Source organism: Chamaea fasciata, unplaced genomic scaffold, assembly GCF_029207755.1.
Source record: "Chamaea fasciata isolate MVZ Bird 193981 ecotype frontalis unplaced genomic scaffold, bChaFas1.0.hap1 SCAF_2, whole genome shotgun sequence".
NCBI lineage: Eukaryota > Metazoa > Chordata > Aves > Passeriformes > Sylviidae > Chamaea > Chamaea fasciata.
The window spans coordinates 26641108-26656372 of NW_027094087.1; the positions used below are offsets into that span (position 1 = coordinate 26641108).

The following is a 15265-nucleotide window of genomic DNA, read 5'->3' on the forward strand; positions in this document are numbered from 1 at the left end:
TCTGATACATTTCCCTTGGGGCTTTTGTATACTGGATTTTGGACTGTTTGTTGCTCTGAAAACTACCTTGGTAAAACTGCCTCTTCCTGTTGACATCTATGAAAATTGTTGAAAAGTTTCCTTATAGTTTTCAAAGCCTTGAGTGCTAGTGAATCAAATGGTTTTGGAAAGAGGTTTTAATAATGAGGCAAAGCAAATTTATTAGCCAGATCATGGTTGCTAAAACATGTACAAGTCTTGTACTTTGTTATGCTTATTGAGGGATTAGTAATTGCAGTTAAATATTCTTCAAATTTTTCTAACATCTGGGAGAGCAAAATTCAGCTCTCTTTCTGTTCTGCAGGTCTATTGGGATGAAATATTGGCATTAAGCCCTATTTCCTAAACACACATTTGTTTTTGTGCTCAAACTCAGATCTGAGTGTGTCTGTGGAGCAATGAATTCAGGAGATCTCTCTGTCCGGCTTGTTTTTACTTCAAGTGAAATTAACTGTATGGAAATAAATAGGAAAACAAAATGAATACAGTAATTTTAAAATCATTGCAGATTTTCATTTTGTAATTAATGTTATTACATAGGGAAAAGCCCTAAACTAACATCTCCTGACAAGCCCCTTCAAAAAGGGGCACATTAAGAGACAGCATTTTAATTTGCTGCCTGTTTTCAGCTTGAAGTTTGTAGATAGGGTCATTTGCAGGAATTAAAGAGAGACTTCGTTTAATCCCCCAATTTTGCATTTCAGAAAGATATCTTTTCAGTTATGTGTGTTTAGGAAATAGGGCTTAATGCTCAGAAGTGCTTTGTTAGGCTGATGGATTCTCATTCATTATGATGAATTGCTTAGAGAATTTTTCAGCTCTTATCCCCATGCTTACTAATGAGAAAACGGTTTAATGTGAAGATTATGTATAATGCTTTGTTACTCTATTTTAAATGAGCTATTATTGTCAGTCTGTTATCAAGGACAGCATAACTGTGCATTTTAATATATGCATAAGGTTAGTGTTTCTGTAGGAACAAGTCCTTCATGGGCTTTATGAATTATATAGCCTGTAAAAATTATACAGCCTTTATGAATTTTATGTTAAATATCCTTCCAATCAGGTCTCCTCTGTTGAGTAACTGCATAATTCCTTCTTCTATGTTAGTTGTTCTCTGGATTTTATATATTTTGTCTTTGACTTTTTGAACTCTCTTTTGTCTTTGATGTTTTTCCATCCAGCATATGAGTGGTTAGGGCCTTGCCAGTCCTTCTGATTTCAGGACTTTTGATATTTGATGTATAATGTTTAATTTTTTTTTTCCCTAATGCTAATTTTGAAGCTCTGCCTCCACTCTCCTTCCTGCCTCTGAGTTTAACTATCACTTAACTGTGTTGTATATATTTATCATCTCTGAATCCTCTTCAAATGTTCAGTCTTTTTTGCCTACTACACTTTGGGTGTTGTGTAGTTGTCTTATACACAAAAAGATGATAATGCTGACAGTGGCACAACTATATCTGACCTTTCACAGCTGCAGGCAGAGACAATTTTGTTGTTTTTTGCTTTGTTGCCTTTGTGCATGCCATTCAAAATAGCCATGAAGTTTTGGGAGAAGAACTGCTGCAGTCCAAAGTAATGCCTCATTTGTTTTGACACTTTGCTTTTTTGCATCAGTTTTTCCCAAATAATTTTGCAGGAAGTCTGTATTTGGGAATCTCATTCTACAGGTTATGTTCCTTTAAATTAATCCTTTGTTTCCTTTCTACATATCTCCACACTTAGTTATAAATACTGACAATTTATCACTCAGAAATTTCATGAATGAGGTGTTTACCCCCAAATTATTAATGACAATCATTGGCAAATCAGGGCTGTGCTTGTCTTGGACACAAGCTGTGACTAATTGGATGAGTTTATTTCTTACCTGTTCAGGTGGACACTGGATACTGAGGGGGAAAAAGGGTGGGTATGTGTGCATAGTGGAGAATACACCTGGAATATAGCTATTAATTCATATCTGAGAGCTTATCTCCTAGCAGAATAGTGGAAGAGGTAGGAAGGGACATGTTGAGATCATATTATCTGCTGTCCCTTGCTTGAGCAGAGTCAGATAGAACAGAGAGTGTAGAGACTCTAGTCAACAGACAGACTGTAGAATGTCCAGTCAGGTTTGGAATATCTCCACAGATGGAAGCTCCTCAGCCTCTCTGAAAACATTACTTCAGTGTTTGGTCCCCCTCACAGGTCTTGCATCGAATTTTGTGTCTTAATTTGTGGTCATCTTGTCCTGTCACTGAGCACTCCTAAGAGGAGAGCAGCTCCCTGTTCTTCAATGCCTTTTATCAGGTATTTATGCAGATCAGTAAGAACCCCCTGAGCCTCTTCTTGAGGACAAACAGTCTCAGGCCTCTCAGCCTCTTAAGAGGCTCCTTTCCCTTACTGGTCACCAATGTCTGTCTTGTATTGAGGAGCCCAGAACTGGACATGGCATTCCAGTTTCGTTGGATTCACTGGTGTTGAGCAGGGGAAAAGGATAGCACTCAAAACTGCCAGACACATTCTTCCTAGTGCAGCCCTGGGTGCTCTTGGCCTGCTTTGCTTTGTGGTTGTGTTGCTGGCTTCTGATCAGCTTGTTGTCCACCAGGACTCCAGGCCCTCTGCTGGAGAGCTGCTTCCCAACTTCTCAGTCCGTGGTGTGTCTTGGTGCACAAGGTCATTCCTCTCTGGGTGTAGGACTCTGCATTCCACCTTACTGAACTTCTTAAGATGTTCTCTCTGATTCTTCATCCAGTCCAGGTGTCTATGAGGGGCAGCTCTGCCATCTGCTGTGTCAGCTACTCGAGTTTATCTACAAAGTTGCTGAGGGAACATTCTGTCCCATCATCCAGGTCATTAATGAAGAGGTTAAACAGCATTGGCCCAGTAGGTGGGGTCTGTAACATTTGAGCACATCTCAGCGTGTCTGTGTCCATCATCCTTTTGCTTCCCTTCCACCTTCTTGAAGTCTTCCCCCACTTCAGACATATCAGGGCTTGTTCTGCAGTCTCATAAAGTGGGGGATAACAAAACAGCCTTTTACTGTTGTTTATGTTTACACTTGAATTATTTGTTTCATTAGCTCTTACTAAAGAATGTTTTGTCAATTTCATAATTGTTTTCAGCTAATCACAGAGTGGCAGCATTTGTTAAATGTAAACAAAATGGCAACTCCCTGCCATAAAATGTAAAGGCACTAGAGACACACACAAGTGTGCTGATTTCCCAGCATGGCAAGAGAGTTCTCCCCATAGGGCTTCCACAGGAAAGAGATTTATTGTGTTCATTAGAAATGACATGGTTGCTGTATTTTTCACAAATTAGGAAGAACATGGTAGCTGAGGAAATTATAAAATCAGAAATGTTGCTTGACAGGAATCTCTGCAAGTCATACCAAGTGGTGCTGCTGCTAGTGCTAGCTCAGGTCAACCATGACTGCCTGTAGCAAAGCACTGAAAATCTCTGTGACTGGAGATTTTGCCACCTTCTTGGCAACTTCTTCCAGAGCTGTGCTAATTTCTCAGTGAAAGTTTCTCCTAAAGTGCAACCTGAAGTACCCGAGCTGCCCTTCAACTAAAGAGAAGTTTAAGCTGTCCTTGACAAACAGAGCAAACCCAGGTCTTACAACTTTCTTTTACAGAACACATCCTTTGTTGAAGACTCCAGAGTGACCAGGGAAGAGCATCCAAGCCAAAGCTTAAGACTTCTGGGTGCATATTTACACATTTCAGAAACACCAGCTGATGAAAGTGTCAGAATGTAATGCTCCTCAGGATAGCTGTCCCTCTGCTTGCTCCACAGAAGATCACAGTCTCTGATGCCTCACTTGAGTTTGTCAGGACCATCCCAGGAGAACAGCTTGGGGGAATGACTCTAGGAAGACGATAAATGCTTTCTCTGGCAGATGGGTTAAGGAAACTCAGCATTTGCACAAATTCCAGTTCTGTACCTTCTATTACACACAGGCTGTCAGTACAGCTGTTACAGAAATAGACTCAAAGAAGACATCAAAATGATTTCCTTGTCTTCCATCACTGCTCTGTTCATAGGTATGTTGTAGAGGAGTTTAAATCTGCCACATTGTTATGGCAGTAGCACTAAGTAGGTTTTATTTGAGTGTGTTCACCTACTTCCATACTCTATTCTCATTTTCTAGTATATGGCTGAAGAACTTTTCAGGTTTTGGTGTCCTTGCTATATTTTAGATCATATTTAGAAGATGATCTTGCTTTGCAAGAGACCTCTGAGATTGTCAGCTGTTAAGTCCCGGTTTTGATTAATCCTCTGGATAATCTAGAGAGTGCAGGAAAATGTATCTAATCTTACCTGAAAATCTCCTTTAAGCACCAGCCCTTTCCAGAGATGGATTAACCACCCAAATCCAAAGTTGGTGATTGGCATCCAAAAACTTAATTTGCAGAAAGCCTATCTCTGTTCTGGAGTGTGTTTTGAAGTGGTCGAAACCATGTAGTTCTCATCCCTGCCTCCTTCCAGAACAGTTATTCTGATCTGTAATACATTAAGATACCATAAATGAAGGAGAGGGGAAAATACTAAAAAAAAACCCCAAAACACACAAAAATCCCCCAAACTCCAGGATCAGAGTGAGAAGACTTTGCTACTTCATAAGGCCCATTGTCTTCCTTATCTCATCTGCACACTGACTGGTCTGAGAGTCAGTTGGAGAAATGGTGGAAAATCTCTCTGTCTTGAAAAGAAGACCTGAGAAAGGTCACCTTTATCTTGTGGAACTTATCAAACAAAAGGATAATATTATTGGCAGCTTTTCCAAAGTGTTGTGGACCCCAACAAAGGGGAAGGTTTTAAGAGCCACCTAGACACTCAAAAACCTTTCTGTGCTAGGCTTTGGTGGTGCCTTCTGCTTGTCCTCGTGGCTTCTTCATGCTTGTCCTTTTGGTGCAAGTCATCTTCCTGTTGACTTTCTGTTTCAATAGAAGTCTGTCAAAACCTAATTCAGGGTGCCTTTTTGTCACTGCAGTTGTCCTGAAATCAGTTCCCGGCACTGACACTTTTTTTTTGCAGTCATACTGTCAGTATTTCCTTTTAACAAACCCCCTGTGCTTTTTGCCATTTTATGGGGCCATATTTAAGCTGTACCGTGTATTTTTCATTGTATCCTTTTTGCTTCAGGCAAGATCTCCTGTTCTAACAGCACAGAGGAAGGTGGGGAGCTTTCTGTTCTCTGTAACTGGGCCACAGATGGCCCAGGGCATGTTATTCGAGGTGGAGTACAAACTGATACACTTGCTTCTTTTTGTCCCTTGTGGTTGTCTCTCATTATTTGGTTTCTAAATGTCTCTGTTCTATTCCAAGTGTGTTAATAGCACTCCTGGTGTTTAAGCAGCACCAGAAAGTCTGATGTCAAGAACAAACTCTTTCTCTCACACACACCTATTGGTGCTCCTTTTCCATCACACATTCTTTGCATGGGATGGAATAACTGCAGAAGTCAAGAAGAATATGACCTCACCCCTTTTCGTCTTGGTAGTGTCTCTCTTATCAGATTACTTTTTCTGATGCTGTTCAATGACTTCAAGGGCAAGTCTATCAATGTTATTCAGTTAATAAACATTACCAGAATGGCATTTCCTATCCCTTCTTTACCCCAGGCTGTTGCCTCTTGGTAGTTCTGCTGGATTCTGCACACATTATCTTACTCTGAGAAGCACAAAATGTTATTTTTTGTGTAGATGCTAAGAAACCACAAATGCTGTTACCATTATCAAAAATTATCTAGCCCTTATTGATAATAGTGGGCACAATGCTTGATTCTTGTAACCAGCTGTGGCATAATTCATCAATTTGCTTCTCAGTTGTGTGAAGCAAAATGTACTACAAATGCTTGCTATTATTCCCCTTGCTCCTATTATTGGAAAGGACTGAGACACGGGGTGTTTGGTTTTCTTACTGACCTCTAGAGTTGTGAATATTTCATTCACATCCTGTCTAATAATTCCTCCCAGGCTAGATAATCCTGTGCATAATCTCCTTCTGTACAATATGTCAGTCTTGGCATACCTCTGACCATCTGTGTTGTCCTTTCCTGGGTCTTGTAAAACTCTTCCTTGTATCTTTTTATGGTAAAGGCAGCTAAACCTGGGTAAAATGCTCTACTGTGAAAGTTTGCGTTATTGTATTAGTTCACACAATGCTCAAAAACGCAGAATAAAATAAATGAGCCTCATTCCTATTCTGGTGATAGGGAAAGGCTTGTTTTGAGGTTTCTTTCTCTCTGAGTTTATCTGGAGTTCTAATTTCCCTCAAAGCATTTGAGATTCAATGTTTCCTAGAATGCTTTATGTTTTCTGGACACAGTGGCGAAGAGAGATAGACGTTGAGGTACTGCAGAGAACTCAAAGTGTGGGAGAACCTGTGAGGAACACAGGTGTTCCTTCCACTTTTAAGCTCAAAATATGTGTACCATAGCTTGGATAAATTGCCCTATAAGTAAAAGTGACTGACTTTATGATAGTATTCTGCAGTGACATAAACACCAGGGGAAGGAGAGATTTGATGGTTGCCTAGAGGATGATGATTTCTAATCATGAGAGGGAAACGAGCCAACATTTTTTGAGAAGAAAAATCCAGTGAAATTTATTACTCTGTTGAACCATTTCTCTGGGGAAGGAATATCAGTGCCATCACTCTCACACAATTAAATACCAAGCAGCATAAATTATTTAATTATATGGTGAAAAAGGAATTAATGACTTGATACATACTTGTGCTTTCACACTCCAGGATTCAGTTGTTCCTAACAGAAAGATCCTGTGAGAAGAAATAGATGTCAGAGCATTTTTGTAGTGTTCTTGTTGTATAAAAAATGAGACTGGTACAGAACAAAGTGTCAGTGAAAGGTATTTTATTGCTAGAATCCTGGCAAGCTTTGGTTGGTATGGTTGTATGCAATTAAGTCCCATGTCAGTAGAATTACTTCGGATTTTTTAAAGAAGCACGAGTGAAAAAAGCATTTGTCATGGGACCTGAAGCTTAAAACATAAATTTTAGCATCATCAGTACTGCTATGCAGAAGAATGGCAGAGAAAAAAAAAAAAAAAAGAGAAGAAAGCACAAAAATCGAGGAGCTGTGGAGAGAAGAAATACAAAATTTGTCTTAAACTTTCAGTGCTATTTGGTATGGGATGCCACCTTGTGGAAGTTTTTAGGTCGTCGTGTCTTTTATCAAAGCTCTTTCTGACCTTTTACTCTCCAGGCACTAGAGAATCCCAATCGCATAGATCAGCCTTTAACAGTCACTCCATCACCTGATGTTTTATGTAATCTGAACTTTCATTGTAATTTAGGGGTGGATAAATCTTACTTTGGGAGGTAGAAGGTATGTGAAAGGAAGTTTCCTTAGCTTTAGAGTGAGTTGTTTCGAGAGTGTGACCAGTGCAGACACTGTGGCATGATTGTGGTACCACTCTCTTACATGTTGTCAGAAAGCTCTGAACGGAGTTTTAATCACATTGTGCACTTTGGTGTGTCAGCTCAATCACTACAACAGTTGGATAGAAGTTACTCCATTACTGTCTTCAGCAGGACTTCAGAATTGCAGGAAGAAATGGCAAATGTGGGTGAGTCTGTAGCCTCAGTAAGCTGACATTCCACTTCATTTCACCTTGTAAAGGACTCTGCTCCTGGTGTGCTCATATGTCTGACATTCCTCTCCATAGTGCTCTGCCTTGGGACAGCACAGGTGTGTTGCAAATCCACCAGACTTTTTTTGCAAACATTTCACATCAAGTGTCAATGCTTCTTCCCTGCTCAAGGCATTGTGGAAACGGGAAGGTGCAGGTGAATGGTCTTCTGCCACAAAAGCCAAGTGTTTTGCTCCTGAGTTTTACCAAAATACTAATGTGGCTACCACAAGCAAGTGAAGAAATTATATGCCCTGTATGGAAGTGTGTGTAGAGGGTCTCCTGAACTGAGACCCTGCCAAAGGGACAGAGGTCATCTGTCTTTTTCTGCTTTCTAGCTTTGCTTCTCCTTCTGCTTTGGGGTTTTTTTTTATCTTCATGTCTATCCCATGGAGCACGTGTTCGTTTCCTGATTTCCTATAACTTGACGGTATCTCTGCCTTCCCTCATTTAAGCAATTGGGTGCTTCTAACTTTTTTTAAGTAAACATAAACATGAACCTTCTGGAATAATTTCCTAGCCACCCTTCTCTTCTAGACCAAATCTCTTTCAAGAATTGTGCTGCAGAAGTTTTTCAAATGGTAAAGAGATGCTGGTTAGGGCTTCTTTCTTCTGTCTCTTTTGCTACAATCTCATAATTGGTGTTGGATTCTGAGGTGTGATTCTTTATGGGCTGAGCTTTGTATTAATCATATGTACTCCTTCTTGTCCTTCCTCTGTAAGCCTTTTTCCCTGACCTTGCTCTAACCACCACCTTGTTTATCTGCAATGACCTATTGCTTTTGGCCTAATGATTCCAGAATTCATTGCTCTCTTTCAAAACACTTGAACTAGGGCTGTGATTTCTGGACTTAATAGAGTATGAAGGTCCAAGGAACACACTTGTGAATGACCTTTAAAGTGTGAATTCAGGATCTGGTGGAAAGTTACACTGAACAGTTTTGGTCTTTGGTAGAAACTTCTTTGGAAACATTTACAGTCTCACGCATGGAGTGTCAAGAAGTCATTGATTAAAGTGCCATCAGCTAATGGCAGTGGCAGCCCTGGCAGCTTAGAAATGCCATTTAATACCTTAAATGAATGTTGTGTGGTGAGAGCTGTTTCTGACCTGCTGAACCATTAAGCCCTTGGCCCCAGCAACTGCCTGCAGTTCTCATCTGATGGTGGAAACAGCTGAACCATGGGGTGGATTCCTGAGAGAGCTTGAGGCACCAAAACTGCAGCAATTCAAGGACAGAGTAGATGAAATTTAAAGCAGGAGCAATAGGGTGACTGATTCTATGAGCTGCAGACAGTTTAAACCTGTGGCCATGTCCACTGGGTCCTGCAGCAGAATATCAGGAGGCTTCAATTTTGCATCCCCCCACAGGTCTTTACTATTCCAAGTTCACACTGACCTTGCTGAGATACCATGAAAGGCAATGAGAAATCAATTCAAGATTATTAAGTGGAGAGGACAAATTTGAGGGAAGAAGCAAAAGTCCTCTCCTGCCACATGAGTGTATGTTTTGTAACGGTCTTTACATAGGGATAGCAGGTGTTTGACTTTTTCCTGCTACACACATTCCTGCTGCAGCTGTATCCAGCTCTGTTATAGGACAAAGATGTTGTGACATTTATCCATACCTGGTGATGCAAAGCTTCCCAACCCACTCTGTGGAGTTACTGTGTGTTGAGTTTTGGAAGCTGAGGTGCTTCCCAGTCTCCTTACAAGAATCATGTTTTCTCTGTTACCCAATGCATGTGTTACTCTGCTTTCCCTTGGGAATGCCTGTGAGCATCTTGCATACGGCTTGATCTTCCTGTAGATAATGTACCTAGAAATCTGATTTTGGTGACATTTTGTGAACGCTAGCTATCAACACTAAAGCAGTGAGAACTAAAACCCAACCTGGCTACTGCGACTGTGCATTTTGTGGCAAATATTTACTGAAATGATGCTTTTGATTGTAAATGTCTTCAGGACTTCCTTGTCTTTCCTAGGATGAGGCAATACAGGGCTGAATACTCTGGGACATTGCAGATGACTGCACAAATAAGTGCAATGGAGCATTCTTTCAAATAATATTTTTTATTTTCATAGAGAAAAATTGCATTGGGTTGCTGTTGGAAGATCAATGGGTAGCCCTGGTTTCATGTGCTAAGTCTCTCAGAAGAGAATTCTGCCACCCAGTGGCTTTTAAATAGAATTTTAAGTACAGGTGACATGACCAAGTCAACATAAGAACATATAATTTCACTTTGTTTCAGCATCAAGCCACTGAGAGCATTACTGTAGAACACCTGAGAACTTGCTTGTGAAATTCTTTCTTTTCAGAGTTTCGGGGGAAGGAGACAGTGACATTTATGTTAACGGTGAAACCTTTCTTTGTTTGTCTCTTTGCAGTTATGTGGCTGTGGTCTGCTGGGCGTGGGCATCTGGCTCTCAGTGTCACAAGGGAACTTCGCCACATTTTCTCCCAGCTTTCCATCGCTTTCAGCTGCCAACCTCGTCATTGCCATTGGCACAGTGATCATGGTGACCGGCTTCCTGGGCTGCCTAGGTGCTATCAAGGAAAACAAGTGCCTCCTGTTGAGCGTAAGACATCAATACTCCTTTTCACTAAGAACAGTGGCTGTTGCCTTGTTATTATTTTATTTGAATGACCAGTGCAAAATAGTCTTGTGGCTCACTGTGACATTGCCCTTGGCTTTCAGTCTTCTGTAGACTTGCAGTGTGACATCCCACAGCACTGGTCACAGTGATATCAATGGTGTATTAGCAAATGTGTCCTTGTTACTATGTGCCCTGATGTATTAGGTAGCAAAGCAAATTGCTATCAGTTACCTCTGAAGGATTAAGCATGAACTGTAGGATCAACCTGGATAGCCCTTCTGGAAATGTCTGTTGGAAGGAAAAAAATCGTAGGCACAGACCTGCTCAAAGTCTCTCATGGCTATTTTTACATTGCCCTTATCTAAGGCCTTTGTCAGAGGATGGTGGAAACCATCTGAGCCAAAGTTAAGAAGTCAAGGTCTCTGCCAGGCCTTATCAATAAAAAATAAATAGTCTGACCCTTGAAATTCTGTGACCGGCACTGAAGCACAAGAGGCTGGGAACCCCTCTCAGAAAACACAGTGTGGCTCTTCTTGCATAAACCCAGAAGGTTTCATCATTAGCTTCCCTGACTAATGATGGGAGGTTATATGGGGGAATATATAATACCCTCCCATATAAATATCCCCCTCCAAAAAATATTCTGAGAGGAAGAGAACCCTCCCTACAAGGAGAGAGGTATCATGGCAGAACGTGGGAGGAGGGCTTTCAAGGCAGACAGGTCCCAATTCAGTCACAGCTTACAAATCCAGATGCTGTGACATTAAGGAGCGTATTTTCCTTGTGCAAAACTCTATGTTATATGACGTTGGGGAACAGCTGGGCAGAATTCCTTAAACCACCTTAGAGAATTAAACTGGAGGCAAAACGTGCACCTATTTTTTGCTGATTGCTTGGTTTTGTGTGCTGCACAGCTAGGAAAGCAGAGATTAGTGTTGAAGTCCATGTGATTCATCCATACTAACTGCAACACCAGCTTATTTTTTTTAAAAAAAGATTTTATATTCCTACAAGGCTCTGCAGAAGTCATTTGATACTATCATGACTGTCATGAGTTTCCAGTTGCAGAGCTAGCTGTGCTCCTTCCTGCTTCTTCGCCAGTGTCTGGGGGTCAGGTGTCATGCCTGTCTGGAGTCCGCTAAGGCATAAAGGCACCAAAAGAAATGCACACTGGGCATGAAAAGTAGCAAGAAACTACTAGAACTCACACTTGGGATGCCTCTGCAGATCAAGAGATTTCAGATACAGAGCTGGGACTAGAAGTGCTGAGTAATATGATGACTATTCCAACAGTCACATGTGGTTCAAGCCCATCTGCTAGGGAATAATTTCTGAGGCACGTCACATTGATCTTTGCGCTAAGGGATTTAGCATCTGTCCTGTAGTCCGTGTGAAGGAAAGAGACTCCCGGGACTGTGTGCTGTGACAGCAGTCAAAAGGAGCAAGACAAAAGCATGGCTGAAACCTGCAAACTGGTAGTAAGCCTATCGTCTTCATTGTTTCTAGCAGCTCCAGGTTTACTCTCTAGTTGGCAAGTGTGTATACACCATCTCTTTTTTCTTTGTTCTAGTTTTTCGTCGTTTTGCTGATAATTCTCCTGGCAGAGCTGATACTAGTAATTTTATTCTTTGTTTATATGGACAAGGTAAGCAAATATGCCATATAGATTAATTATCTTTACTAGCATGTAAACCAGGTTAAGTTTTTTGTCTGATGAAGGCATGTGGGTTCTCCTGGATCTTCACTTCAGTGAAGCTTTAACCTTGAGATTTTGGCTCTCTGTTGTAAGCTGCTTCTGAAGGGGAAGGAGGAAGTGATGAGGAGAACAAGCAGGAGACAAATCCCTGAAATAAAACCATGGTCCAGAGCCTCTGCAAGAAGCTGATAATCTTCTAGTCCTGGGTTGTGTCCTGCTTAAAACCTTATAGCTTCTTAGGGCCAACCCTTGGAACAGGACAGCAGGAGAGAGGCATAAGATATTCACAAATGCCACCAGTTGTCTCCCTTGACTGGGCAGTCCCAGAGAGTTTGGCATGAGTGCAGAATGGACCAAGAGGCAGTTTCTCATACAAGCCCATCTGTAGGAATCTGCTATCTCATAGTGACTAAGTGAAGTATGCACAGCTGGCTGGCCCATCAGATACAAAGTAACACTGGAAAAGTGACTGGAGAACTGGAGACCTCTGCTAAACACAGGGCAGAACCTTACAGTATGAATATGTCCAGACTCAGTTTAAAACAGCTCCGCCCGGACCTTTATCTCTTCTTAGGCTGTCATTATGATGCCAGCTACTTTCAGGGAGCTGAGGTGAACTGCTGACTTTGACTGGGTTGTAAAAGAGGGATGAAACAGATCTTATAATATTGTTGACCTTTATGCCAGGACCATTCCTTTCTTTTCAACGAGTGCACTACTGTCAGAGGCAAGGTACATTCCTACCTGCATCCAGGACTCTGGGCTCAGATTGAAATGAATACAAGGAATGGGACATCTCAGATCTCCTGTTAAGCATTCCAACTTTGTCTTTTAAAGAAAGAAGAGCACATTTGAAAGTCATAAATCCTACAAGCTTGCTCCCACAAGGAGAAAAACAATAATGTCTTTTTTCAACTGATTTTGTACTGGCTATTCACTATAGCCTGCCTGAACCCATGCAACGGTAACTCCACTAAGGTTGGGAAGCTGGGACTCTGGTTTTGTGATTTTAACAAATTAAAGCAAGCCACAGGCAGGAGAGGCTGCTGTGGGGTATTGCCAACAGCTGTCTCTGGCAAGGTTACAGCAAGCTCAGCAGATTGATGCTGTTCATGTTCAGCTGATTTGAATCAGATGATGACTGTATGATGGACTTTTAGCAGAGGTCTCCTATGTCAAGTGAATTAACCCACTGCTTTGCAATCTGAGGGAGAGACTAGGCCTTGGCAGCTGCTTAAAGGTCCCAATGATTTATGAGTGTCCTGAAGCTTTTTACCCATGTTAAGTTTGTGGTGAGAGGAGGTAAATGATGGACATCCCATATGTGTGTCTGTACCATTTGGTCCTTTCCTCTCAAGAGCAGTGCATTGACTTTCTCTATCTTCTGCATGGTGCAGGTCAATGAGAGTGCAAAGAAGGATTTGAAAGAAGGTATGAAGCTATACAATTCCGAAAATAATATTGGACTGAAAAATGCATGGAATATCATTCAAGCAGAGGTAACATATTTTCTCAGTAGTAAATAAGTAACAATTTGGTCATCAAGGCTGCTGTAGTCTGTTAAGTGTGGCATCCATGCCTAGTCTAAAAGATGGCTAATGCAGGTTTTGATTTCTGGTTTTGCACTCTTGAATATGCAGCGAATACTGTGAAACCTAGGAGTACTGTGAAACCCAGGATCAAAGTGTATTCCATAAGGTGAAAGATGCTTGCCTGTCTGGAATTCTCTGTGGCTATCAGAGGCATAGAGATGATCTGTAAGAGCAGAGAGGCAGCAAGACCTGCATAGGTGGCACTGCAGATTTGGCCGGATTTTGCTTTTAGCAGTTGCGGACTTATTACCTTATGGCTGGGCTCATGTCTCTGTGACAAGAAGATTTGGGTGTGGAGCCATTTATTTTCTTTGATTTTGTTTTTTCTTTGTGTTTTTAAGTATTTGCCTTAGGTGATCAGCAACCACAGAACACTTTAAAACTACAAAAGTGTTGTGGTGGCCTTTTTGAAAATACAGAGTGGTTTAGTGAAAATATAAGTTTGCGGTTGTGCGTGATTTACAAATTGTTCTAGTTAATTTATTGATCCTTTACTTCTGCACAGATGAAATGCTGTGGTGTGAATGACTATACGGATTGGTACCCAGTGCTGGGAGAAAACATTGTTCCAGACCGATGTTGTATGGAAAACTCCCAAGACTGTGGACGGAACTCTACTGAATCCCTGTGGAAAACAGTAAGGCTCACTTTGCCCAGGTCAAATCTTAGATAGGGGTGGGGAGGAGTAAAACAGAGGGAATGCACATTAAAGAAAATGTGACCTCGGAGTTTCAATTTTCATCTTTCATCATTTCAGGGATGTTATGAGAAAGTTATGAGCTGGTTTGATGACAATAAGCATGTCCTTGGTTCGATTGGGATGTGTGTCCTCATAATGCAGGTAATACTGGTCTGATGTTTTTCAACATGGCTTTGATTTGCTGTCAGCATTCTTGACTCTGCTGTGTGAAAAGTGATGCTTAACTGCCTTGAGTTGGAATATTATTTCAAAAATGTCAGATTTATTTTATGAGTTCATTTAAGGCCATGTGCTCAGAAAGGAAGCAGGTCAGTAGTCAGTCCTGCAAAGAAGACATGCTGCACTAGGGTTTTGTTTGCCCGTGTTTTGACTTCAGGGTACCTCTTTGGAATTCCCATATTAAGCCATCTGTTAACGCTGTCCTTTCAGGAACTGGTTGATTTTTTATTTTGGAAACAAGTTCTAGAAATTACCCAAATTAGTCAAATCATGGCCACTGAACTGAGGAGGTTGATGTGTTTTAAAAAACAAGTGCAGAAGTATCATAATATTCTGTTATGGTTTTGGGTTCTTGCTCCAGGGAAGTGGTCACTGCACCAAGCTTGCCAGAGTTCAAGCTTTGGGACAATGCTCTCAGGCATATGATGTGATTTTTGTTATCCTGTGCAGAGCCAGGAGTTGGACTCGATGATCCTTGTGGGTCCCTCCCAACTCAGGATATTCTATGATTCTATCACTGCCATACTTTTGGGGGAGAATATCTGAATCTAATCTTTTCAGTCACAGTTACCTGACTAAACAAGCACAAGTTGTTGGGTCAAAGGGAAGAGTGGCTTGTATCTATTGATTCCAAAAAATTGTTGCACGTATGACAAAGAACCCTGAGAGCCTTTTGTCCTCCATCTGTGCTCTGACAGATAAAACCCTGAACATCACTATGTGCCTGAGCAACATATATTCAGGTTTACTGCTCAGTGTTGAAGCTTGAGAAATATGGCT

The 15265-nt window shown here is 41.2% G+C and overlaps 1 protein-coding gene across 1 annotated transcript in view; it reads left to right on the forward strand.

Moving 5' to 3' along the window:
• The window catches only part of TSPAN9 (tetraspanin 9), a 170287-nt gene that overhangs the window by 149025 nt on the left and 5997 nt on the right, over positions 1-15265 (forward strand). Inside the window, exons 4-8 of the mRNA XM_066175355.1 lie at positions 10069-10260; positions 11849-11923; positions 13372-13473; positions 14072-14203; positions 14324-14407. Coding sequence (XP_066031452.1) covers positions 10069-10260; positions 11849-11923; positions 13372-13473; positions 14072-14203; positions 14324-14407 — 585 coding nt within the window. The remainder of the gene's footprint in view (positions 1-10068; positions 10261-11848; positions 11924-13371; positions 13474-14071; positions 14204-14323; positions 14408-15265) is intronic.